Source organism: Bubalus bubalis, chromosome 3, assembly GCF_019923935.1.
Source record: "Bubalus bubalis isolate 160015118507 breed Murrah chromosome 3, NDDB_SH_1, whole genome shotgun sequence".
Taxonomy (NCBI): domain Eukaryota; kingdom Metazoa; phylum Chordata; class Mammalia; order Artiodactyla; family Bovidae; genus Bubalus; species Bubalus bubalis.
The window spans coordinates 114,984,412-115,012,279 of record NC_059159.1 but is presented as its reverse complement, the minus strand read 5'-3'; the positions used below and the strand labels follow the sequence as shown (position 1 = coordinate 115,012,279).

General features: G+C 42.2%; 1 protein-coding gene and 1 pseudogene across 7 annotated transcripts in view; one reads left to right on the top strand and one right to left on the bottom strand.

The window, feature by feature from the left end:
- The first annotated feature begins 398 nt into the window (after positions 1–398).
- PRUNE2 (prune homolog 2 with BCH domain) overlaps positions 399–27,868 on the top strand; it is a 292,193-nt gene continuing 264,723 nt past the window's right edge. For 6 of the 7 annotated variants that reach the window (XM_044939959.2, XM_044939960.2, XM_044939964.2 and 3 more), the window contains exon 1: positions 436–660. In XM_044939959.2, the coding sequence (XP_044795894.1) occupies positions 625–660 (36 nt within the window). In that variant the 5' untranslated portion in view covers positions 436–624. Of the gene's footprint in view, positions 661–27,868 lie in introns of all 7 variants that reach the window. The other variant, XM_044939965.2, reaches the window with a different exon arrangement.
- On the bottom strand, positions 8,454–9,259 carry LOC102390465 (annotated as a pseudogene).

Genomic DNA, 27,868 nt, shown 5'->3' with positions numbered 1-27,868 from the left:
GCCGGCTCATTAAGTGACCATTGGAGCTCTCTGTAACTTGCCAGCCAGCCAGGAAGGCGCTGGCCGAGGAGGGGAGCTCTCTGGGGGCCTCTCTTCCCTTTTTCCACCTCCTCTGGCTGACAGCGGCGGTGCCTGCGGCAGAACCTCCCTCTGCAGCGGCCCCTTGCACTTGGCTCGCACTTCTGGGCGCTGTCCATGGTTGCAGCATCTTTCGGCGCGCCACGTCAGGAGGCCGCAGCGGGGCCCTGCGATTGGCGGAGGAGCCCCTCGCCATCCGCCAACACTCCCGCCCCCGCGCCCCAGCCCCGGAGCTCCGGCCCCACAGGCGCGTGCCAGCCAGCGTGCCAGGAGCGCCCTGGGGCTCCCAGGCGTCACACCCACTTTCCTTATTAGGGGAGAGTCGGACGCTCCGAGCGGGCGGCGGGGCTCGGGGTGGGGTGGGGAGCCCTGGGAGGCGACAGCCGAGAGCTCAGTCACAACCTCAGCCGCCTCCGAGCGGTAGGAGGGAGCAGCCGGTCGCTGCGTCCCAGGCGGCCACTTTCCGGGGACCCGGCTCCTCTCGCCCGGGAGCAGATAGTCCTCTGCGCCCTCCGGGTATCTCCGGTCCATACCTTTCTCAACGACATGGAAGAATTTTTGCAGCGCGCCAAGTCTAAATTGGTAAGTTGAGGGCGCAAAGCTGTGTGCGTTGGTTCGCGCGCGCGCGTGTTGATGGGTGGGCATTACAGCAGAGGAGGAAGAAACAACTTTGCCACTTAGTTGTCAGGGAGTGCAGGCTGTCCTCTGGAAAGAATCTCTGCGACTCTGGGGGCTTACACCAGGCAGTCTGTCTCCATAATCCGCCCCCAGAGGCAAAGCGCCGGGTGGGGTGGGGGTGACCTGGTCGAAGTTGGGCGCTGTGTGTCCAGCTCTGATCTCTTTGGCTTGTAGTTGGAGAGACGCAGATCCAGTCAAATCAACAGTTTGCCCCAGAAGGCTAGAGGATAAATGGATGTGGTGGTCCTTGCGATAAAAGAGCCCAGACTTCTGCAGATGCAGTACGCTTAAGTGTAAAGGGAAGCTGTACTTTAGCTGGAGGGGATGACAAAACCTAAATGAGGAAGTGGTAATGCCGACCTAGAGGAATGTGTGAGAATAGCAGTTTCTCCGAGCATCCCTTACATGGGGCTTGCTCCTTCCTGGATCGAGTCTCTCTGGGCCCTATTCAAATCTGTCTCTTGTGGCAGAAGCAGAAGGAGAAAACCTCAACTGTTGCTGTTGCTTTGGGGTTTTCCAGATTATCTTTCTCCTGGAAGCAGACCAGAGTGTTGGCTGACTCTGTTTTACTGTACTGCTGTCCAAACAGTGAAGGGTAGTTTCTCACCGTGTATACTGACAGTTGCTATACATTCGGGAACAACAGAGTCTAGCAGTTTCCTGATTCCAAATTGTTTTGGCTCTCCAGCATTGCAGTAATGAGCATAATGGAAATGTTTCTCTTTTGGCACTTAACAAAAAAGCTTTTGCCCATTTGGAAGCAATATCTTTAATGAACACTGAAAGCACCTTTTATAGGCCTGGCATAGGAGGAATTGCATAATTTATGTTGCCTTTAACCTTTAAACCTTCATAAAAGCCAAAATACAAAGTCTGCATTAAGATGACGTCTTAATCACAAGGCACGGTATTTGCAGGCTTTTTTTTTTTTTCTGTAACTCATTTACCCTTGCACAACAAAGGGAGTGAAGACGAATGTGTGATTCTTACAGAGATTTAACTGTAAGTATCCTTTAAGAGACCTTTAAAGTTGACTAATGCTAATATAAATACTTTGTTTTCTACTTTAAGCCTCCCAGAGACTGATAATCTGTGGGGATTTCAGAATAGAGGAGGTTTGTGATTGTTTCTCTGTTTACTGCTGACCCTCTTATGGGTTTACTTGAGCACATGAAGGAAAAAACTGAAATACTTGCATTTCTTTTTTTCTTTTTTGCATTTCTGATAGTATAACTATGCTCTTTGTTCTTTTTCTAACATTAAGTGAGAAATGATCAAAAAAGATCAATTTTGGCAACTTACTCATTTTTTCCATGGATAAAAAAATGTTGATCAATCATCACGCAGTTGTAAACTGCACCTGTGTTCCACCCCTGTAACATTTATTTTAATAATAAACATTTAGATTGTGGGGTCTGATGTGAGCAAGAGGTTTGTCTCATTTCCGAAGAGCAATTGCTGAGGTGAAAAATTCCCTGTTTCAGATTAATTAGGTTAAAGTCATGCTTAAGTTTATTTACTGAGTCCTTTCATTAGAGGAACAGTTGCTCTTCATCATTAAAAAAAAGATGACAGGAAAAAGAAGTGATTGTTTGTAATACTATTCCCAGTTTCCTGCTTTAGCTGGAAGAATAATTACTGCTAATTTTATCTTTTTTCTGGTAATAGGTTTTTTTGTTAGCGATCACAAGTAACCTTTCATCTTTAGCCATAGTAAAGGTGGTTTGGTCACTTTTAGTGTCACATTTCCCCCCACAAATTATATTTTCTAGGTAAATAAAAGTTTTACTTAATATACAACATTCAACTATAGTAGTAGGTAAACGTTTTACTTTAGAGGAGATATATATGTATATATATATTTACTCTTTGTTTAGGAGAAAAAAATTAAGTCAATAATTATGGCATTCATTTGTGAGAGGTTTATTCACAACAGAATTGTAGGGTTTTAAAAAATTAGGTTAATCCTTTGGGAAACACTTTAGGAAGAAGAAAATGATCATGCTGGTTCTCACCTAGACTTTATTAGACCAGAACTAGATTGAATTTAGGTGTTATCTTTAAGCCATTTTCCATCAGAAGTTGATATAGATTTCTCTCTATGAAACCTAAAAAAAAGTCTAATGGGCAGGGATTATTTCCTACCTATTTGACTTCTTTCTTTGATATTCTGTACATATGATATATATCTTTTAATGATTTGAAATGACCAATTCCCTTTTATTTTTTTTTTTAATTTTTTACCAATTCCCTTTTAAAGTCTTAATGTTACCAAACCAAACTTGGGTTGGCTTCCCTGGAAATAGAACTGCATTTTCTTGTACCATAACCCAGTGTCAGTAGATTGGCTTTACTGAGTGCAGGGAAGCCAACCCAAGTTTTGTTTGGTAACATTAAGACTTTGAAAGAGAATAAACATGTATAATATCATATAAGAAGTGAATTGCCAGTCCAGGTTCGATGCAGGATACAGGAAGCTTGGGGCTGGTGCACTGGGATGACCCAGAGGGATGGTATGGGGAAGGAGGTGGGAGCGGGGTTCAGGATGGGGAACACGTGTACACCCGTGGCGGATCCACGTTGATGTATGGCAAAACCAATACAATATTGTAAAGTAAAAAAAAAAAAATGATAATAATCATAATAATAAAATTGAAAAAAAAAAAAGAAAATGCAATGTTTATTTCAGGTTCCAAACAAGGAGTCCAGTATTTAGTACTCAAAACGCCTGAACTCCCCAATAACTTTTAGGGAAAGGTTTTAAAAGTCATAGTGAGGGACAGGGGCGTTGTAGGGTACATGATCAACACATGAGCATTCTTCTGATTGGTTGGTGATGAGGTAATTGGGACCTCACCAGTTTCAGACCTTCTCTGGTTCCAACCACTCTGGGACCTATGTGCTTGTGGGCAGCATATAGTTAACTTCTACCTGATGGGGGTTTCAGTGTCTGAAAAAGAGCTCAAAGGATATAGCTCAGAATATTATCTATAACTCTTAAGAAGTCCTTGACTTTTTTTAATGGCTAAATTCTTATGATTTTGTCTTGTTTTTCTTTCTTTCTGCATTTTTTTCACTTCCCTGATCAAATTTATTCTTTGGAGCTCAAGGAAGGCCAAGGAGGTAAAGTTTTTTTTGCAGAGGCAGATGGAGAACGCGGGAGGGGAGGAGTCTGCTCCAGGCAGGCCCTGTAGGGTCTTGTTCTGTTGCATTAACGTAACCTCTTCATCACTGGAGCTAGCTAGTTTCAAAGACCAAAGAAATTTTAAATTGTAAAATGGAATTACTATTAGCCATAGATAAAATCTCCAATAACTAAAACTTTGGAGAAATTGTTTGTATGCCCTTTCTTCTGACTAGGAGCATTTATTATTCATATGCGATTGTGAGGAGAGAAGCTCTGCTGTTCTAGGCCAGGCCCTTGGGTGGAGCAGAAATCTTTGAAGTAGAAGGAAGGTTTTTCATTTTTAATCAGGTAGCTTGAAGCTTATTTCTATTGAAATTGGGAGAGTGGTCTCCTAATTCTTTTTTCATCTCAGTTCTGCTAGTCTTCAAACTGAGGCAGATTCAGTTAACTTAATCCCATCCAACTTTTCCTTAAATTTACCCTTCTGATACTTCCCCTTCATTCGTGAGAATATGTGGCATTTATGAGAAATGACAAAAGTAAACCTCAAGTGTGGCCTAAGAGAGATCACCCTCTTCTGGAGCTCAAATGCTTCTCAAGGGGGCTTGCCTCCTGCCTGGTAAGAACTGGCTTGGGTACCTGCAGTTTCTCTGTAAAACACCTTAGCTGAAGGCGGAGGACAGCAAGGGAAATAGTCACTCCTTCCAAGCACAGTCTCTAGAAGTGGTGCCTTCTTGACAACTAGGGAACTGATTCAGTTATTTTTAAAAGAATCAAGACACTAGAATTAGCACCAGGAGAGCAAGGCCCCCCCAAGGCAGTAGGGATGGAAGTCAAAGGGTGATGCTTGTTACCTGGGTTCCCTTCTCCTTATGAGAACTCAGCTATGTTTCTTTTTCTGTTTTAAAACCAGTATTTATTTTATTATACAGGAGGATGACTATATCTTCCTGTTTTTACTGACCATTTAGAATTTTTTCCCAGTCTATTGAGAATTGTTTTGCAAAGCAAACGATGATTGTTTTGCAGAGAATTATGTTTCAAAGTGATCCTTCAGTCGCTGTGGTTTATTCCTTTCTAAGTTTTGGCCATCGCAGATCAGCCTGAACAAGTCATTTCTGAGGGATAATCACACATCAGTTCAGTTCAGTCGCTCAGTCGTGTCTGACTCTTTGCGATCTCATGAATTGCACCATGCCAGGCCTCCCTGTCCATCATAGGTAACCCTTATTTTGAAAAAGTCATTATTTGATCCTCCAGCTATGTTTCTGATCTGGATACTCACTGCTCGAACTAGAAATAAGAGCAAAAACACATTTTCTTTTTCACCTGCCAGTGCCCTCTTGACTTTTCCACCTGCCCATTCTGAGCTGAAATAGGGACAGAGATCAAATCCCATAGTTCCAGGTCTATCCTTACATTTTAGCTGCACTTTCCATTTTCAGTTATACCATTTCTGTAGTGGTGTCTTAGTCATTCTTAGACTCTTTCTGTGGTAAGAGAAATTGAAGATGGGGAGGGAATGAGGGCTTTGAGCCCTAGCCTGTGATTTGGCAAATGTCTTCCAATGTCATAGTGGTTAGCTCAAAAAAGTGTTCAGGCCAAGACAGCCTTATGATGTCAGTTAATGGTCCAAGTTCCCATGAACTTTGGAGAAAAAGAGGAGCTAAATGAGGAATGAGACCCCTGGAATTCTGACTGGCAGGAAGCCAGGGTCTCTACCCGGGGCAGCCTGGCCACTAAGCCTCTCCCACTGCCAGACCGCACCAGCTGATACAAGTCAAGAGGTCCGCAGGGCTGGGGGTCGCTGCAGTCCTCGTGCCCTAGAGCTGGGTCATGAGCCAGCATTGGGGGAAGTGTCAGCTGCCAGCAGAAGGATACAGGGCACATCAGTATCCCAGAAATGCTGTGGGGAGAGAATCACTGTCACCGCCAGATTCTGGGGAATGCATCCGCCCTCGAGCAGTGCCGGCTGCAGGCGAAAGGCTCATTTCTGCAGTGGGAACTGGTCCATATGTGGATTTCTGTAGTAAAAAAATCCTGGGTGACCCTAAATGTCAACTGACACTCTGCTATGTGGCAGAGGGACAAGGAAGCACATTCACAACTCCAAAGGACCAACCACATCAGAGTTGGTAGAGGCGATGAGGTTTCAAAAAAAGAAAAACACTGCAGTGTGTCTGCAGAGGAATCATCTTGATTGGAAATTGAGAAATATATCCTTCCTGACTTCCTTTATAGAAACAAGGTCATATGTATCAATAAAAAGCATCTTTAAAATGAATGTTCCATGCCTTTTAAAGGGCCACGGTGGTAAGGACTGAGAAGGATGGAGATACTGGTAGAGCAGTTTCATTTGGAAAGCTGAGCTCATTCTGATCACAGACCGCAGGATCAGCTCCCTCCCCATCATAAGCCTGGGCTGGCACACTTGAGACTGTGCCTCCTGTCAGAGCATTCCCAAGCATGAAACTCAGGAATCCAAAGCACTTCTGCGAATGTGGTGTCACTGCCTTAGGGGCTGATGAGAAAAGAGCCCTTGATTGCTTTAGTCCTAGAGTCAGCTCCATTTCTCACTGCCTGAACTTTCAAATTGGAAAGCTGTGGTTTGTCCTGGCCCTGGGGCCAGAGAACGAGACTTTTTCAGGGTAAATCTCAAAGTGGATTGGTCTTCCTCAAAGATAAAGAATTGGTGACTGCTGTTCGGACAGCACCCCGGGTCTGGGAAGATGCAATCAGGTGAGCAAGAATACTCTTTAATCAGAAATTTGGGGAATATTTTATAACTAGCTAAAAAAGCGACGGCTTTTGTATAACTTGTTTGTTTCTCTGTAGCATTAATTTGGGCAGATATTAGCAATGTTTTAGATTTGGTATATCCCCCTGGGGAGCTCTTGTAAGCAACGGTCTAATGATGGATGGGTCACTCTTCCTTTACATCTGCTTCTCCTTAGGATACTAGATGAGCAGAGAAAAGGGTGAGGGGTAAACACCTGGGTCTGAATGAAGGCTGCAAAAGAGGAAAGAAGCTCTGGGACCAGAGAGGTCAAGTGCATGGTGTTGCCTTGGTCACTGATTATTTTTGAACCCTAGAGTCATGGAGCTTAGAGTCTTTCTTTGAAAAGAAACTGGGGAGGGGCAGGGCTGATGTATTCAGGAGGCAGAATTCACAGGAACTTTGATATGACTGGTGTCCTCTGGGTTTGTGCAGTATGCAATCACACATTGCATTATGATTGTAATTGTGATATTACAATATTACATTTGTGCACATTGTAATTATGCACAATCACACATGGCCGCCCTGCCACAGGTCCCAGAGTAACCTACTCAAAGTCTCTGGCAACATTCCAAATCCATTTCTATCTGAGCTCTGTGGCTTTGGGCTTTGGTTTCTAAGGAAAAGTCATCTTTCTTCTTAAGAGCTCTTGGGAGGCTAATTGGGCGCTAGATCGCCCTGAAAAATTAGATCCACAAAGGTTGGGTCAGAAAAATTAAGCTGATATTACAGCCTTGGGTTTTTAATGTGAAAAATGAGATAATGATACCAGCTTTGCAGCCTTATCAGAAAGCCAAAATAATGTACCTACAGCTCTCAGCACAGAGCTTGAAACAATGGCTACTTTTGTCCCTTTGCGCCCAAGGTGTCCTTTCCTGCAGTTCCTTGTCTCAGTGAATGTCATTAGTATTCATCTGGTTTCTCCAACTGGGAACTTCCTTTTCCTCTATCCCTTCCCCCACCCACCGTATCTCAGACATCCAGATGATTCCAATGGCCAACTAGCCAATTGATCCCCTGCAGACCACTTTCCTTCCCACTGCTGCCAGCCATAGTGAAAGTGTCTTTTATTTCTGTCACATCACTCCCTTAAATCCTTCTTATCACTTCCCATTGCTCTTAGGAGAACAGACAACTCTCTTACCCTGACCCTAGGATCTGACTCATCTGCTGCCCAGCTTCTGCTGGCTCCTTCTCCTAGTTTAAATAACCCCTACCTCTTCTTCAGATCAGGGGAAGATGAAGGGAAAACTTTGCTGAATGACCCCTTTCCACCCAACCTCCCAGTTCATGAGTCTAAGTCAAGGTTTTGGGTGATGTTTTTAGATCATTTATCGTAGCTTGTTATTATATCTCTATTGGGCATGTGTGTTTGATTAATGAGAGTAGGGACCAAGGTCCCTGTATGGATTTGCTCCAGAGACCTGTACTCCAGAACCTGGTGCAGTGCCTGAAGCTCGGTAAATGGCCTTTGTTTGTTTGTGAGAAGCTTTTTTGGGCAATTAATCATTCCTCATTATCTTTAATTAAGCCCTACGTGAGTGCTAAGTTGCTTCAGTCGTGTCCAACTCTTTGCCACCCCGTGGACTGTAGCCCACCAGGCTCCGGTGTCCATGGGATTCTCCAGGCAAGAATACTGAAGTGGGTTGACATGCCCTCCTCTAGGGGATCTTCCTAACCCAGAGATTGAATCCATGTCTCTTACATCTCCTGTATTGGCAGATGGATTCTTTACCAATACCACCACCTTGGAAGCCCAGTTAAGCCCAAAGACCTTTCCAGTCATGTTTCCTAGAGATCATTTGACGCACTGCTCTCTTTAGCTGCCAATCTCTTGTCTCTGTGTTCAGCAATGGTTAGACAGATACTTTTTTCTCAGAGAAAAGAAATCCATGGTTTGTTGCCTTTGCAATAACAAAAATGTTGGAGAATGGGGAGGCAACGATGCTGCTGTTGGCGTCTCTCACATGAACCACACCAAGAGGACCAGGTTGTCTCTTTCTGTTGGTGATCACAGCAGAATATTGTTCAGTTCTTCCCACGGTAGTGACTCTGGTCACCATATACAGGTTACCAGTGTCAAACTTGTTGAAATCAGTCATCTTGCCAGATTTGAAATCAATCTCAGTGGAGTCATTCATTTTGAAAGGGAATCGGGATAGTGGATGATACAAGCATCATGGGTCACCAGATGAGGGATTTTTTGTGCTACAAAGATCTTTCTTACTTTGCACAAATTGTACTTGGCTCCTCAGGTATAATTCAGTGAACAACAAAGCCACCCTTGTGTTGCAGATCAGACAGAAGTTCTCCCCTTTCTTGCCAATGCTGGTGACATCCTTAAAGCCAGCAGGTGGGCTGTATCAATTTGGACCTTGCCATCAGTCTTAATGAGCCATTGCATGCAGATCTTCTTTACTTCATTTCCTGTCAGCAAATACTTAATATGTTTCTTAGTAAAAGATGAGGGGAAGGTACCCTCTCAGCTTGTGGGGACCAGTTGATGGATGAGGGGCAAACACACTGGTCAGTTTACTCAGCATTGGATGCTTTGGAGATGCTATAGCCTTCAGGGGCTTCTTGGGACCATGAGTCATGACTGCATGTGTCCCAGTCTTTGAGACCTCATGGACTGTAGCCCATGAGGCTCTTCTGTCCATGGAATTTTCCAGGCAAGAATATTGGAGTGGGTTGTCATTTCCTACTTCAGGGGATCTTCCCGACCCAAGGATCAAATCCTTGTCTCCTGCATCTCCTGCATTGGCAGGCAGATTCTTTACCACTGAGCCACCAGGGAAGCCCTGAGCCATGACTGTGCTAAGCACAAAAAGGTGGAAGTGTTTTTAGAATGAATGGAACCATAAGATAAAAGCCTTGCATAACTCATAAGACACTATAGTGGCCAAAAAATGAATAAATGGATAAGCAGATGCAGACTTTTAGAGACCTGAATCTGGAGAAGGGCTGGCCATAGTATATGGGAATTCGGGTTGGTTTACTAGAAGGAGATGAGAAATGTTAAGGTCGAGAAGTGCCATACAGTGATTTTATGTGGTACACACTTTGTACAAAATGTTACTGTAAAATAATGAGCCTAGTTTTTATGCTAATTGCTTGGAATCTGTAAGAATTGGTGGATTAAAGCATGAATGGATTGGAGAGAGGCAAGGAAGGGTATGGGCACTCTGCAAAACCACACTGGGCATCAGTAGACAGAGTGGAACTACTGGAGCCTTAGATCTTCCGCTATGTGGTCCAAAGGGGAAAAATTAGACTCCCCCAATCCCAGCCATTTCACCAAGCTGGCCCAGCTTGTTCTGCTGCTTCTGGGCCAGCACTAATGTCATGAGACTAGCAGGGAAGATTTTTCAGTCCTTGATAGGAAATTTGAAGGCCTTCCAGACTGGCCTCATCAGTCAAATGATATTAAGGCTGTTGCAGGTGTGTATGTACTAAGACAAGAATATCTCTTTCACCCACAGTAATAAAAACATGAAAATGATCACGGTGAATAAGAGAGCCAGGAAGCCCTATTTACATTTTATAGAAACAGGGATGATTTTAATTTGACTGAAATTTGTTGACTATCTGTCTTATCCCTAAGAAATATATTTTTCCACTTAATACTCAAAACAGCCTTGTGAGGTAGCTATTATTTCCTTTTGCAGTTGAAGAAACTGAGGTTCAGGTGGGCAAGAAGTTTGCCCAAGTTTTCAAGTCAGTAGAGAACAGAGCCAGTGTTTGCTCCCAGGTCATCTGACTCCCATTCCAGGACCCACTCCCACATCTGTGTCTTCCCACCAATATCCTGGAACATTTCATTTTCTTTAAATAAAATGCAAGCAACTTGGCAGGTTTATGGGAGTGTTGGGTAGTGAGTTAACTTTGACCCAAGAGAGGTTCATTTCTCTGTTTTTGATTATTTTATATTAAAATATCCTTGGATAATTGACTAATCAATCAGTATTATTGAGAACCTACTATGAGAAAGTTATGGTGTGGGACTATCTATGATTTGGTTGACTAAATTGGGAGACTGTTTCACTGTATGCCCAAGTGAAAGAAAAATAAAAGACCAATAAACTACTTGGAAGATAGTGTCTGTGACTAGCTTTTAGAGTGACTGGAAATATTGTGGGTATTTAGTGAATTTTTGATAATGAGAATGGATTTTTTAAAAAGTTAGAATTTGTCCATTAGTTGCTATCAAAGTTGTGAGTACAATTTTTGGTTTTCCACATTCCTCATTTTTTTTGAACAAAGAACTGAGTTTTTAATGTCCTACAGTAAGCTTCCTTCTGCTTTTTAGATTTCTTATGTTAAGAACTGATACATGAAAATATGTGCAAACATTATTTCAATTTAGAAACTTATTTAGATTTAGTAGTATTATATATAATATTAAAGGACACTTGCTCCTTGGAAGAAAAGCTATGACAAACCTAGACAGAGTATTAAAAAGCAGAGACATCACTTTGCTGACAAAGGTCCATATAGTCAAAGCTATGGCTTTTCCAGCAGTCATGTATGGATGTGAGAGTTGGGCCATAAAGAAAGCTGAGTGCCAAAGAATTGATGCTTTCAAACTGTGCTGCTAGAGAAGACTCTTGAGAGTCCCTTGGACAGCAAGGAGATCAAGTCAGTCAATTCTCAAAATCAAATCAGAAATCAACCCTGAATATTCATTGGAAGGACTGATGCTGATGCTGAAGCTCCAGTACTTTGGCCACCCAATGGGAAGAGCTGACTAGTTGGAAAAGACCCTGATGCCGAGAAAGATTGAGGACAGGAGAAGGGGGTGACAGAGCATGAGATGGTTGAATGGCATCACCGACTCAATGGACATGAGTTTGAGCAAACTTCAGGAAATAGTGAAGGACAGGGAAGCCTGGCGTGCTGCAGTCCATGGGGTCACAAAGAGTTGGATACGACTGAGTGACTGAGCAACAATAACAACGATATAGTGAAGTTCTCAAAAATGCATTTTTAGCCAAACCTTTTTTCTCTGTAATTTTATCATTACCATTTTATTTATGAATAATGTACAATTAAATGTGAGCTCCAGTTCAAATCCCAGGTTCTGAATATAGTCAAAAGAATTCTTTTAAACTCACTATTAACAATAATTTCCATATCATTACTAAACATATTCATATACATTATCTTTTTAATTGGAGTATAGTTGATTCACAGACATTCACAACTTAGTGTTGTGTTTGTTTCAGGTGTATAGCATAGCGATTCCATTTCATAGATATGTGTATATATATTCTTTTTCAGATTCTTTTGTCTTACTGGTTATCAATTATTGAGTATAGTTCTCTATGCTATACAGTAGGTCCTCGCTGGTTATCTATATTATATATCAGATCAGATCAGATCAGTCACTCAGTCATGTCCGACTCTTTGCGACCCCATGAATCGCAGCATGCCAGGCCTCCCTGTCCATCACCAACTCACGGAGTTCACTCAGACTCACGTCCATCGAGTCAGTGATGCCATCCAGCCATCTCATCCTCTGTCGTCCCCCTCTCCTCCCACCCCCAATCCCTCCAAGCATCAGAGTCTTTTCCAATGAGTCAACTCTTCGCATGAGGTGGCCAAAGTACTGGAGTTTCAGCCTCAGCATCATTCCTTCCAAAGAAATCCCAGGGCTGATCTCTTTCAGAATGGACCGCTTGGATCTCCTTGCAGTCCAAGGGACTCTCAAGAGTCTTCTCCAACACCACAGTTCAAAAGCATCAGTTCTTCGGCGCTCAGCCTTCTTCATAGTCCAACTCTCACATCCATACATGACCACAGGAAAAACCATAGCCTTGACTAGACGAACCTTTGTTGGCAAAGTAATGTCTCTGCTTTTGAATATGCTATCTAGGTTGGTCATAACTTTCCTTCCAAGGAGTAAGCGTCTTTTAATTTCATGGCTGCAGTCACCATCTGTAGTGATTTGGGGGCCCAAAAAATTAAAGTCTGACACTGTTTCCAGTTTCCCCATCTATTTCCCATGAAGTGATGGGACCGGATGCCATGATCTTCGTTTTCTGAATGTTGAGCTTTAAGCCAACTTTTTCACTCTCTACTTTCACTTTCATCAAGAGGCTTTTGAGTTCCTCTTCACTTTCTGCCATAAGGGTGGTGTCATCTGCATATCTGAGGTTATTGATATTTCTCCCAGCAATCTTGATTCCAGTTTGTGTTTCTTCCAGTCCAGCGTTTCTCATGATGTACTCTGCGTATAAGTTATGTGGTGTGTATATATTAATCCCAAACTCCTTATTTGTTTTTCCCCTCCTTTCACTTTTGGTCACCATAAGTTTGTTTTCCATATCTATGGATTTATTTCTGATTTGTAAATAAGGTTATTTGTACCTTTTTTCCCTTCATTATTGTCACTCTCTTGCTGGAGACAGAAAAGCTGGGTTTGGCTGAGTGAGTGAGTATAGATAGAGTGAGCACAGCCTGGGTGTCACAGCTGGCAAGAAGAGCTGAGGTTAGGAGTTAAGATTTCTGCTATTTGCTTCACTTCTGCTCTCCAGACTGCCAGCTTAGCAATGGTGCAGAAGACTACTGGATGTACTAGGGACACACACATGGGAGTGAAGGAAAAGAGGGAGAAAGGAAAGAAGAAGGGTGGGGATGGAATTGGAAAGGAAATAGGAGAAAAGCAAAGAAAAACAGCATTCGAGGGGAGGAAAGTTTGAAAAGTGGTGAGACATAGAAGAAAATCTTTCCAAAAGCTCAGGATGAGTTATCTGCAAGAGTAAGCGCTCATTCATGTGTCTGGAGTTCAAAGTTTCTAGAAAACTGAAAATTAGACAAAGGCAGCCTTCCTTCAGACAACTGCCATTGAGTATTAAAAACCTACCTTGAGAATTAGTTCTTTTCTCACAGGAAAATCCCCTAAACTGTCTTTCTGAGCCGATTGGTATGATGATATCTGAAAGTCATGAGAATGACGGGAATGCAGCAGACTCACAAATGCTGGCACTGATTTTATGTCATCCTCATTACTTAAGCTGGGCTTTGACAAGATTTGTTTCTCTGCGTGGGGTGTGGCCAGACCAGCACCTTTCCCTGAGAGGACAGAAGTGAGTGACAGGTGGGGAGATTAGCTGCCCCTGCCACTGGTATGTCTGGGAGGACACGTGCTCAGTTGTTTCTCTGGGACAGCAGTGTCCCCAAGTCCCTCTCCAGGGAGGCTGAGGGCAGGTTGCTCTCTGGCCTCCATCCTCTGCTTTGTTAACACTTTCATCTCTTCTCTGCCTTTAGCAACCTGGTTTGGTTTGCGTGCAGCATCTCCCAAATGAAATATCAGGTACAATTCTCTCATTCTTTGGCAGCTACCATATAAACGGACTCCCAAAGCCATTGACTTGGGGAGGCCTGGATTCTTTCAAAGAAAGGTGAACAGAATTTTGACCAATCCTTGTGGTTTAAGATCAAACCAGTCAATCCTAAAGGAAATCAGTCCTGAATATTCATTGGAAGGACTGATGCTGAAGCTGAAGCTCCAATACTTTGGCCACCTGATGTGAAGAACTGACTGATTGGAAAAGACCCTGATGCTGGGAAAGATTGAAGGCAGGAGGAGAAGGGAACAACAGAGGATGAGATGGTTGGATGGTATCACTGATTTGATGAACACGAGTTTGAGCAAGCTCTGGGAGTTGGTGGTAGACAGGGAGGCCTGGTGTGCTACAGTCCATGGGGTCACAGAGAGTTGGACATGACTGAGCGACTGAACTGAACTGACTGTGGTTTAATATAATATTCGTTTTCAATTTTTACTGTGATCATCGGGAGAACTTTTTTTTTCTTTTTAGATTGTAGGCAAATTGAAAACATGGTCTTAGGAAATGTATACAGGTCATATATATAGTCTTGGTCACTCAGCTGGTATTCGACTCTTGGCAACCCCATAGACTGTAGCCCACCAGGCTCCTCTGTCCATGGAATTTCCCAGGTAAGAATACTGGAGTGGGTTTCCATTTCCTTCTCCAGGGGATCTTCCTAACCCAGGAATCAAACTCGAGTCTCCTGCTTGGCAGGTAGATTCTTTTCTGTCTGAGCCACCAGGGAACAGGTCATAGAAAAAGATAAACCAGAGGGAGAATTTTATCCTGTAGCTGAATTTTTGTGAATCTGACATAAAGCTGCGCAGAAAGCAAAGCCACCTCATTGGTGTGCAACTCGTCATGAGCTTGTCACTTGGCTGCCTACCCTTGGACCTTGGCCTGAAGCTCCATCACTCTTTTTTCCAGTCTCCAAAAAATCCAGACATAAACTCACTGTGGTGGATGCAGACCAAAATGCCATTCCAGAAATGGCTTTTAAAACATTTTGAAAAGTTAATTAGCTCTCCATGCTGTTATATAACTCTGAGCCTTATTATGGGGAAATGTATTTCTCACATCTGTGGGATTATTCCATGTCAAAATAGCCTGCTGACCAAGCATGACATCGCTGTAAAAATCAGTTCACACACACACACACAGGGTTTCATAGACTGGCATTTACGTAGACTGCTCTGATGTATCTCATAAACATGGAGTCATGCTTCTGACTACTGGCCTCTTCATTGGACTTTTGCTCTCAGAAAGATTTATATGCATCCACCCTGATTGCTGTGTTACACTGGACACACCCTGGCCCGTCACTTCTGGGAGTGCTCTGGGAACAGGCATTGAGATTCTGTGTGTTTAAACAGCATTCTGTAGCTATAAACTTGTATTAGTGATTTCTTGCTTTGACACTATGGGTTATTTTAATCACAGACCTTTACATTTGAGACTGTGATACAAAGCTAGATCCTTAACACTGCAATAGGTGACTTTAGACTGTCTATTTAAACCTCCTAATATTATGTTTTAGGCTTTGTTTATTTATAAAATTATAAACATTAAAGCAAGTTTGGGAAATAGAGGAAAGCTGAAAATGAACTGCAAACAATGGGAAAAAGCTTAAAAATGACTCATTTTCATTGGAGCATGGCTATTGGCAATATTATGGCAAGGAGTTTTCTTATTCTTTCCTGCGTGGATTAAAATAGGATATTAATACATTTTGGGCTTCCGTAGTGGCTCAGCGGTAAAGAAGGTAAAGAACCGTACCCCCCCCCAAGTCCCGCCCCAGCCCCTGCCAATGCAGGAGACACAGGTTGGACCCCTGGGTTGGAAAGATCCCCTGGAGAAGGAAACAGAAACCCACTCCAGTATTCTTGCCTGGGAAATTCCATGGACAGAGGAGCCTGGTGGGCTACAGTCTATGGGGTCGCCAAGAGTCGGATACCAGCTGAGTGACCAAGACTATATATATGACCTGTATACATTTCCTAAGACCATGTTTTTAATTTGCCTACAATCTAAAAAGAAAAAAAAGTTCTCCCGATGATCACAGTAAAAATTGAAAATGAATATTATATTAAACCACAGTCAGTTCAGTTCAGTCGCTCAGTCATGTCTGACTCTCTGTGACCCCATGGACTGCAGCACGCCAGGCCTCCTGTCTACAACCAACTCTCAGAGCTTGCTCAAACTCATGTGGACATTATGTTCTGTCCACGGGGTCATAAAAGAGTCGGTTATGACTTAGCAACTAAACAACATTCATACATTGGGTACCCTGATTTTTATTTTACTTAACATAGCTTATTAAATATTTCCCTATGTAATAACATGGCATTCTGAGTCAACATTTTAAATGATAGCATATATTTTTATAAAAAATATACTGTGGTTGAACATTTTGATTGTCCTCTTTCTGCTGTTAATTATACTATAACAAATATCTTTGCACCTAAACATGTTGTCCTGTTTAGGATTAAATCCTTAAAATAGTTTTTCAAATATGTAATTATTGGAGCAAAAGATATAAATAGTCTCAAGTTTCTTGCTAAATCTTTCCAAATTGATTTCTGAGTGAAACCCACCAAATTTTAAGACTTAGAAAGGTTAAATTGTTCCACAGAACATTGTGAAAGAGTCAAACAAAAATTTCAGGTCTCTTGACACCTAGGTCTGTGCTCTTGACAAATTTGAGAGACTGTGCAGTACTACACTAATTTAAAAAACATGAATCTGATCAAATACTCTGAAGCTGCCATGCTGTTAAATTAAGACAATCATAATACAATCTATGCCGGGTCAGTTACACATGTTGCCTGGGACTAAGAAGCAGAATCTGCCACTTTCTCTTTTTCTTTTGACTTCCTCTCTGAATTATTAGAAGGCAATGGCACCCCACTCCAGTACTCTTGCCTGGAAAATCCCATGGACGGAGGAGCCTGGTAGGCTGCAGTCCATGGGGTTGTGAAGAGTCGGACTCGACTGAGCGACTTCCCTTTCACTTTCACTTTCATGCATTGGAGAAGGAACTGGCAACCCAGTCCAGTGTTCTTGCCTGGAGAATCCCAGGGATGGGGGAGCCTGGTGGGCTGCCATCTATGGGGTCACCCAGAGTAGGACATGACTGAAGCGACTTAGCAGCACCAGCAGCAGCAGCTGAATCATTAAAAACAAAATAAAACAAGCCTGAGCCTTATGGAGCAGTCAAGCTAGTTGCTGTTATACTTGGTATGGTAATTCAAGCCATAGTATTACACTTCATAACTGCCTCCACCTATGTGATCTTATTTGATCAACCTTTGGTAGGACATGTTATTATATCTACATCACAGAGGAGAAGAAAAAGGCCAGAGGTGAAATCCAGCCTTGCCCAAGGACATGCAGCCAGTTAAGCGGCAGAGCTGAGTAGAGAGTGTCTTCTGAGTTCCATGCCTTTGCTTCCAATCTTATCAGTAGGTACAAAAACTGGTCTACACTTTCAAAAGGTAGTGTAAAGGTTTCAGTTGGAGTTTGCTTGCTTGGTTCCATCTCCATAAGAGAAAATGACTGAGTAAAAACGTAGAGCCCATGTCTAAGAGGAGAATATCCAATGATGAAACACATTCGGACTGAAGTCATGTTGCAGGAGACACACAGCAAAGCAAGCCAGCTGAGCTTTGCAGTATTGTGAGATGGCCTCTGATGAACAGTTTGCAGATAGGAGATTCGTGGGTGTGTCATTGGTGGAAGTGTGCTGAGTCCCCCAGGTTCTGGAGACCAGGTGTTACCTGTGACAGAAGAGAGGGACCTGAGAGGTCTTTGGAGGGCCTGTGGACAGCATCCTTCATACCGCGGTGGGGCACCAGGTGCCTGGATATCGCTTATGTCAATTTTGGCTGAGAGATCTTTGTAATGAGGGGAAGGGAATTTAATTGACTGTAACAGGAGCTCTTTCCTTCTTATGAAGGAGGTATCATTTTGTCAAATTCTCTCTCTCCATCCACCTTACACTATTTCTCCATTTGGATCATATTCGTTAACAGGCCAAAAACCTAAGCGCACCCCATATTGATGCAATAGAGTAATTTTGCTGCTGCAGCTGCTCAGTCGCTTCAGTCATGTCCGACTCGGTGTGACCCCAGAGACGGCAGCCCACCAGGCTCCCCCATCCTTGGGATTCTCCAGGCAAGAACACTAGAGTGGGTTGCCAGTTCATTCTCCAATGCATGAAAGTGAAAAGTGAAAGGGAAGTTGCTGAGTCGTGTCCGATTCCTAGTGACCCCATGGACTGCAGCCTACCAGGCTCCTCTGTCCATGGGATTTTTCAGGCAAGAATACTGGAGTGGGTTGCCATTGCCTTCTCCAATAGAGTAATTTTAGTTTAGTGCAATTTAATGTAGTTTAAGCTGAATTCTTCTCTTTCAGAAGACTTGCACTAAGAAACACATAGATCTCCAGACTAACATTTCTTATCTTCATTGCATTACAGAGGCCACATGGTTGCTAAATTTAATATGCACAAAGATTAAGATGCATCGGACACATTAGCCCTTGAATAGAGGGCCTGGGTTGCCCGTATCTTTCTTAAGAGTTTGATTCATTGATAGTGGTGAAAAAAATGAAACACCCAAACCGAATTGAAAGGAAATTTAGGGAGACAGAGCTCAAAGTTAGTCTGGGCTTGAAATTCTGTAATTAATGAAATTTTCAGGTTTATAGGACACCAGTTTTCCTAAAAACCTAATATGACTTTTTAAAAAGGAGGAATCTATTCTCTAACAGGATGAGTCATATATGGTACAGTACTTTATTTATAGATATTGTGTTGGGAAGCTTTAATATATGCTAGGGAAATATACTTGGGTTGATATTTTCCTGTAAGCGTTGGGATGCGAGTGGAAATCACTGACTCTGAGAGACTTGGCTGTGTAGTTGTTAAATTATGCACATCTGCTAAATAATTAGCATGCCTGTGGGGGAGGAGGTGCTTGAAGTAAATCCTTGTGTGCCATGACTTCTAGCATCCAGCTTCTTTCTGAATACACTACTGTTTTTCTGAAGATAGAGGGCAGAGAACAAGGAGGACCAGATAAGAGTATTCAAGTTAAGCTAGTGTCTTCCCATCAACAGTCTCCCTTGCCTGGCTTTCTCTTTGCCCTCATTTCCTCAAAACATCTTTCGCCTGCTTCTTACCCTCACCACTCACCCCTCAGAAAAACCTCCTTATGGTCAGCAAGTAATAGAACTGACATCTATCAGTATTTACTCTGCAGCTTACATATGTTATTTCATTTGGCCTTCACATCAGTCCTTTAAGAAAGGTATCAGGGTGCTCAGTCTATAGAGGGAGAGACTGAAGCTCAGGGAAAGTCAAGTGACTTGTTTAAGGGCGCATAACTAATGAACGTTGGAGCTAAATTTCTAGTATGCATACCTGAGAATCTTAACCTATATTTCCAGTTTAACATACATCAGGGGCATAATACACTTACTTTGGGAAGAATGGTCATTATGGCAGCACTTACTAAGCTTTCCTGTGTTGGAAAGTCATCCTGGAATTGTATTACAGTGCAGATTCTGAGTCACTGCAGTTTGGGGTAGGACCTGGGATTCTGCTCTTGTCACAAGCTCAGGTGATGCTGATGCTGCCAGCAGCCCACCCTCCTCCCCACCATAATTTCAGCAGTGAGGTCCCAGGGCATTGATTCACTGGAGGCAGAAGGCACCATTCATGGCCCCTTTAAAGTGTGTGTCAATCCTGAATATTCATTGGAAGGACGGATGCTGAAACTGAAGCTCCAATACTTTGGCTACCTGATGTGAAGGGCCAGCTCATTGGAAAAGAAGCAATTGCTGGGAAAGATTGAGGGCAGGAGGAGAAGTGGGTGATAGAGGATTAGATGGTTGGATGGCAACACCAATGGAGTTTGAGCAAACTCAGGGAGATGGTGAAGGACAGGGAAGCCTGGCATGCTGCAGTCCATGGGGTCACAGAAAGCTGGACACGACTGAGGGACTGAACAACAGAATCTGGAGGTGCCTGCCCCCAGTTGAAATGGAAATGTTTCCCAGAGGACGGGCTGCCTTACTGCACTTTCCCTTCGAGCAGAGGACTTGATGCAGCAAACACAATGTTGGGGTCCAACTTTTTTTTCTCTTAAAACTGTTCACAGTTCCTCTCACCATTGTTTGGTCCCTCTCTTTTCTAGTCCTTATCTGTCTTTCAGGCAGCCCTTTGGCATCTGGATGCTCTCCTACTTTCTGTCTCTCCCTCCTCCCTGGTGTTAGTGCTGCACGTTTGTATGTGCTGCTTTGCTATGGATGGAGTTCCTTTGTTATTTATGCCCTTTTGTTGTTGGCTTTTGCTTGTCTCTCTGCTTCTCCGATGTGTTCTTTGTTCACAGAGTTTCGTACAGCCTACTTTGCCCTTTCCAGTTCCTTTTCCCTTAAGCAGAATTCTGCTTCTCTTGACACTGTGGGAAGCCCAGAAAGGCTTTCAGGATGTCAGGTTCTGTGGGGATGATCAGCAGCCACCTTAGAATTTTTAGGAGTCATTTTAGATACTGCTTTGCATCTGTCAGCTTTCACCAGGTTGTGTTCTGGTGGCAAAAGTCCTCAGTGTCAGTGACTTTCAACAGATAAGGCATATTTCTCACTTGGGTTACAAGTTGCTGAGGGTCAGCGGTGACTCCAAGCCTGTCTTCATTCTAGGGTGTAGGCTAAAGGAGCGACGGTGGCTTGGGATTGGCTGCTCTTGGGACAGAAGAAAAGTAAGATTGCTGGTAGGTTCAGCAATGGTTCTAAGAGCTTCCGCTCAGAACTGAAATAAAGTCCTGCTTCTGTTCCATTTATCATGTGAAGCTTTCTTTCTCTGTTGCCCCCTTTATCACACCAGGCTGGAAGATAGTATGCCATCTCGTAAAACAAGCTCCAAGTTAAAAGAATGGTGGCACAAGTCAGCATTCTTCCCACTACAGCTTTCTATCCCCTTATGGAAGTCCTTAATCCCAGTAACACGTGAATCATTTTTACATGTATTTTTAAAACTACTTTGAATGTCATCTGTCTTTAAATAGTTCTTAATTTTTTTTCCCTTTTATGTGGTGTCAGAACCTTCTCTTGGAGTAAATGATCACTTAGCCAAAAGGTGTGGCACATACAGAGCAGCTGCTGTGAGGATTTTAAATACATGGTAAACCTCTTCTATGATTGTTGCCTTAATTCTGTTTCCTGCTGGTGACTTGGTTCCAAAGTGTCCCTGTAGCTAGGGCATGTTCTAGAGGCCGAATTTTATATGGAAAATAAAATGGTTACAGGGAATGAGAAGACCTGAATTTTAGTGATTTTCCTTTTACATGGGAGCAGTGTGGCCTTGGCAAATCCTTGATTCTTTCTGAGTTTCTGTTTCTTCAATTGCAAATGAGGAGCTGGGACTAGTTCAACAGTTCCAAACCAGGAGCTTTAGTACTTTGAGATCTCCTAAGTCAAGGATTCATTTTAGCATTTCAAAACTAATACTATTACATGATAAATAAAAACTCTCAAAACATGGAGTCTACAAATGAAAGAGAAAGTTAAAGGGATTCTATTATTAAAGGATTGAGGAACAAGAATCAGTTCTTATTTAACTTTCTTATACCACCTTCCACAAAATTGGGCAAATTATTCATATCTTCAAGCCTCAGTTTTCTCATCTGTAAAATGGGGACAATTTAAAGTCTGTCCCAGGGGGTTCAGAGGGTTGTTGTGAAGATTAAATGAGATTGTGCATGTGAAGCACTTCGACAGTGACACTCAATAAATTGTTTCTGTTTTCCTGTTTCTTCAATGTAGGTTCAAAATTACCCAATGAGAATATTTTTGATTAAACTAGCCCCAACTAGATTATGTTGTAAATGTCTTTACCTCCAGGGTGAACCTGGAGTTGTAGTGAACCCAAGGTTGGCTGGATTGATTACTTTCTTGGAAACTATAACCCGTATGTATTTTGTGCAAGCTCTTTATTTGGTTATGCCATCTATCAACTGATAGCATCTGGACCCAGCCAGAAGATGAGTGGGGAGAGGAGAAAAGACATGAGGGAAACATATGAAGACCAAAATTCCTGGAACAGAAAGCAGCATGCCCGTTATATGCTGTTTATGCTATATGTACTCTGAATGATAATTGTTACCACTTAACGATGACTTATGTGCCTGGCCCTGGGCTAAGTACATTGCACACACTGTCTCTTTTAACTTTCTTACCCACCCTATGAGCTCTTTCATTTTCTGGCTAAAGCAAGTCACAAGGCCTGTCCAGATTCAAGGGTGGGGGATAGATAGACCCACCTCTCTTCTTGATGGAAGAAGCTACAATTTTGTAGGTGTGTGGATAAAGAGAGGGACCGTTTTTGCAATCAATGTGCAGCACCCTTTGTAGTATACATAGTACAGAAGATCATGCATTTCCCTGGAGTAAGATATGTGCCCAAGAATAGGGGAGTTAGGTGCCAAGGGCCTCCTAGCATCATTCCCTTCATTATAGATAGAATCCAAGAGGCAAATGAAACTGAAATGTGATCCAATTGTTTGGTGCATTCTGGAGCCTGGGAAATCAGAGATCATAAATATACCCTTAAAAGAATATGTGAAGATGAATAGTTAATTAAAAGTAAATATATAAGGAGTGAAGCACCCGCAATCCATATTACAGTGAGGATGAACCTTGAAAACATTATGTGAAGTAAAAGAAGCCTGTCACAAAAGGTCACATATTATTGATTCAGTCTATATAAAGTGTCTAGGATAGGTAGGAATTGGCACCCCACTCCAGTACTCTTGCCTGGAAAATCCCATGGATGGAGGAGCCTGGTGGGCTGCAGTCCATGGGGTCGCTAAAAGTCGGACACGACTGAACGACTTCACTTTCACTTTTCACTTTCCTGCATTGGAGAAGGAAATGGCAACCCACTCCAGTGTTCTTGCCTGGAGAATCCCAGGGACAGGGGAGCCTTGGTGAGCTGCCGTCTATGGGGTCGCACAGAGTCGGACACAACTGAAGCGACTTAGCAGCAGCAGCAGCAGGATAGGTAAATCCCTATATACAGACTGCAGATTGGTGGTTGCCATGGGCTGGGGATACAAGTGGACAAAGAGAAGGATCTGTTTAACGTGTGCTGAGTTTCTTTTTGGGATGATGAAAATGTTTTGGAACTAGGTAGTGTGATGGTTGCCCAACATTCTGAATGTACTAAATGCCATTGAATTGCTCACCTAAAAAATAGTTAATGTGTTATTTGAACTTCAATCAAAAAAGTCCCAAAAGTAGGGCTTCCCTAATGGCTCAGTGGTAAAGAATCCACCTGCTGATGCAGGAGACATGGGTTTGATCGCTGATCTGGGAAGATCCCACATGCCACAGGTCAAACGAGCCTGTGCACCACAACTACTGAGCCTGTGCTGTAGAGCCAGGGAGCTGAAACTACAGAGCTACAGAGCCCGTGTGCTGCAACTACTGAATCCCGAAAGCTCTACAGAGCCTGTGCTCCAAAACAACCGAAACCACGGCAATGAGAAGCTCACACGCCACAACTAGAGAGTAGCCTCCACTTGATGCATCTACAGAAAAGCCCGTGCAGCAACAAAGACCCAGAAGAGCCAAAAAAAAAACAACCCTCAAATATATAATACGTGTATGTATTTACTCATATATGTGCCCATGCATGGTAGTTTTGCTCTTTTATTAGTATAATGTTTCTCAGAGTTCCTAGTCTAAGGACCCTTTACACTCTTAAAAATGATTGAGGATGGCAAAAGCTTCTGTTTATGTATGTTACATTTATCAATATTTACCATGTCAGCAACTGAACTGGAAAAAATTTAACATCAATTTATTAATTCATTAAAAATAACATAAATCCACTACGTTAACAAAATAACGTATTTTATTAAAATAACTATATTTTCCCAAACAAAAATATATAGTGAGAAGTAGCTAATCAGCTATTTATATGCAGAGTACATCATGCAAAATGCCAGGCTGGATGAAGCACAAGCTGGAATCAAGATTGCCGGGAGAAATAGCAATAACCTCAGATATGTAGATGATACCACCCTTATGGCAGAAAGCGAAGAAGAACTATAGAACCTCTTCATGAAAGTGAAAGAGGAGAGTGAAAAAGGTGGCTTAAAACTCAACATTCAGAAAACTAAGATCATAGCATCTGGTCCCATCACTTCATGGCAAATAGATGGGGAAACAATGGAAACAGTGTCAGACTTTATTTTCTTGGGCTCCAAAATCACTGCAGATGGTGACTATACCCATGAAATTAAGAGACACTTGCTCTTTAGAAGAAAAGCTATGACCCATCTAGACAGCTTATTAAAAAGCAGAGACGTTACTTTACCCACAAAGGTCCATCTAGTTAGAACTATGGTTTTTCCAGTAGTCATGTGTGGATGTGAGTTGGACTATAAAGAAAACTGAGCGCTGAAGAACTGATGCTTTTGAACTGTGGTGTTGGTGAAGACTCTTGAGAGTCCCTTGGACTGAAAGGAGATCAATCCTGAATATTCATTGGAAGGACTGATGCTGAAGCTGAAACTGCAATAGTTTGGTCACCTGATGTGAAGAACTGACTCCTTAGAAATGACCCTGATGCTGAGAAAGATTGAAGGCAGGAGGAGAAGGGGATGACAGAGGATGAGATGGTTGGATGGCATCACCGACTCCATGGACATGAGTTTGAGCAAGCTTTAAGTGTTGGTGAAGGATAGGGAAGCCTGGCATGCTGCAGTCCATGGGGTCACAAAGAGTTAGACATGACTGAGCGACTGAACTGAACTGAGTTAATCAGCTCATAATTTAATTGCACAGCTCCTTTTCCTTCTGGACAACCATTGGTCTTCAGAATGCATCAGAAATATTTTATGCATATGCCTTATTTTTACCACAGAGCATTAAAAGATGTGTTTACTCCAGGTTTGAGATTTAACTAACTTAGTGTTTTCTTTAACAGTTTCGTCAAGGACATTTGTAAATTAAACCAGCAGTAATTGTCCTGCAGGGTTGTGGCAGGGAAGAATGCAGGGTCTACTGGTCTACCTTAGTGCCACTGCTTTGATTCTTGCTAAGGTCCTGGCAGTTTTACCCACCATTGCTTTTGTTCCACTGTGCCCATGTCTGCTCAGCTTAAAGGGCCAGTGATGTCTTCTCATTAATGAAAATAGATTTTACTTCACAGACTCTCCTGAAAGTGTCCCAAGAATCCCTAGGGAAAGTGTCTGAAAAACCACAAATGCAAGACTCTGGGTCCTTACAGTAAAGTATAAGACTCATGAATTATGTGTACTTAAAACATGAATGGCTTTTATTTATTATTATTTTAAATTGGAGGATAATTGCTTTACAATGTTGTGTTGGTTTCTGCCAAACAACAATGAGAATCAGTCATAATTATGTATATATCTCCTCCCTCTTGAGACCCCCTCCCTCCAACCCACCTCCCATCCCACCCCTTTAGGTCATCACAGAGTGCCAGACTGGGATCCCTGTCTTATAGAGTGGCTTCTCACTATCTGTACACAGTAGTATATATATATATATCAATGCTACTTTTTCAATTCATCCCACCCTCTTCTTCCCCTGCATGTGTGGCTTTTAAAAATGTTAGACCTGTTTCTTAAAAGACTGACTAATCTCTATAGTAGAAATAAAAAACAGGGCCATGTTTTAATCAAATTTGAATCTTTCTTTCTGATGCAGTCCCACCTATGGACTTTTCCTGTGCTCTTTGCCCAAACTGCTTCTTTTCCAGATATGTGATAATTCCTCTGTCACCTCCTTTGGGGCTTTACTTAGCTATCACCTCAGAAACCTTCTTTGGCCACCTCCTCCAAAACATTGTCCCTTCCCCAGCATGCAGACAGACAGACACACACACACAGATTTATTAATACATTTCCTGTTTTTTTTCTTCTTAATATTTATCCCTATTTTATTTATTATTAATTTTTAAATTTTATTTTCCCCATTAAAATATAGGCTACATAAAAGCAAGGATTTCCTTCTTTGTTAATAGCTCCTAGAGCAGTGTCTGGCACATTGAGGATCAGCAAACATTTGTCAGATGTTGTTGAATACAGCATAGCTAAAATGCAACTGTAGATATTTATCATGTCTTAGCAAAATGATAATGCAGGGGCAGTCCCAACATGAATTCCATAAGATGCGCAATGGGAAAAGGGTTTTGTGATACAATAAGTTTGTGAAATATTCTCTCGCTCTCTCTCTCCCCTCCCCCACATGGAGATTTGTAATGAACTAACATGAAGAGTCTGAAGGGCCTTGTGATACATATGTTTAAACATTGTTAAACTCAGAGTTTTCCAAACTTTTTGCTAGTGTTCTCTGTAGCTCTAGTTCCCTGGGGAATACTTTCCAATACACAGCCTCCCTAACTTTTCAGCATGACTGTGATGATCAATGGGAATAAAAGCTAGGGATTTGCCTAATATGCCTTGGGGAGTGATTTCAATGTAAGATACTATCATTAGGTCATCCATGTGGAAAATAAAATGTTTCATTTCATAATTCTTGATTTTATGTGCTGGTAAAACATTTTGGTGGTACAGAAGACTGAAAGAGAATCTGTATGTATCCATGTATTTTAAAATATATACATTAAGATAAGAGTAATGCCTGGTAGTTCAGATTGCTTTTGGGTGGGTGAGAAGGTGGGGGTTAATTAGAACAAGTAGTTGGACTTTATATAATTTTAGAAGAGAGCTTGAGAAATGCTCTAATCTAATGATGCCTATCATGGGATAAATTAAATTGCTCAGAGGAATGAATACTAAAGGAAGAAAAATCCCTACAGACTATTTAATAATCTTTTTCCTCATAAGAAATCTTTACTGTGCACCTTATCACTTTTCTTTTTAAGCTTTTCTAAAGTCTTTGTATTGAATTTGTTACAACATTGTTTCTGTCCTATGTTTAGATTTTTTGACCACAAAGCATGTGGGATCCTAGCTCCCCCACCAGGAATCAAACCTGCACCCTCTGCTTTGGAAGGTGAAGTCTTAACCATTGGATTGCCAGGGAAGCCCCATGCCTTCTAACTTTTCTTTTTTTTAAATATAAATTTATTTTAATTGGAGGCTAATTACTTTACAATATTGTATTGGTTTTGCCATACATCAACATGAATCCACCACAGTGTACATGTGTTCCCCATCCTGAACCCCCTCCCACCTCCCTCCCCATACCATCCCTCTGGGTCATCCCAGTGCACCAGCCCCGAGCATCCTGTATCATGCCTCAAACCTGGACTGGCGATTCGTTTCACATATGATATCATACATGTTTCAATGTGATTCTCCCAGATCATCCCACCCTTGCCCTCTCCCACAGAGTCCATAAGACTGTTCTATACATCTGTGTCTCTTCTGCTGTCTCACATACAGGGTTATCATTATCATCTTTCTAAATTCCATATATATGCATTAGTATACTGTATTGGTGCTTTTCTTTCCGGCTTACTTCACTCTGTATGATAGGCTCCAGTTTCATCCACCTCATTAGAACTGATTCAAATGTATTCTTTTTAATGGCTGAGTAATACTCCATTGTGTATATGTACCACAGCTTTCTTATCCATTCATCTGCTGATGAATATCTAGGTTGCTTCCATGTCCTGGCTATTATAAACAGTGCTGTGATGAACACTGGGGTTCATGTGTCTCTTTCAATTCTGGTTTCCTTAGTGTGTATGCCCAGCAGTGGGATTGCTGGGTCGTATGGCAGTTCTATTTCCAGTTTTTTAAGGAATCTCCACACTGTTCTCCATAGTGGCTGAACTAGTTTGCATTCCTACCAACAGTGTAAGAGGGTTTCTTT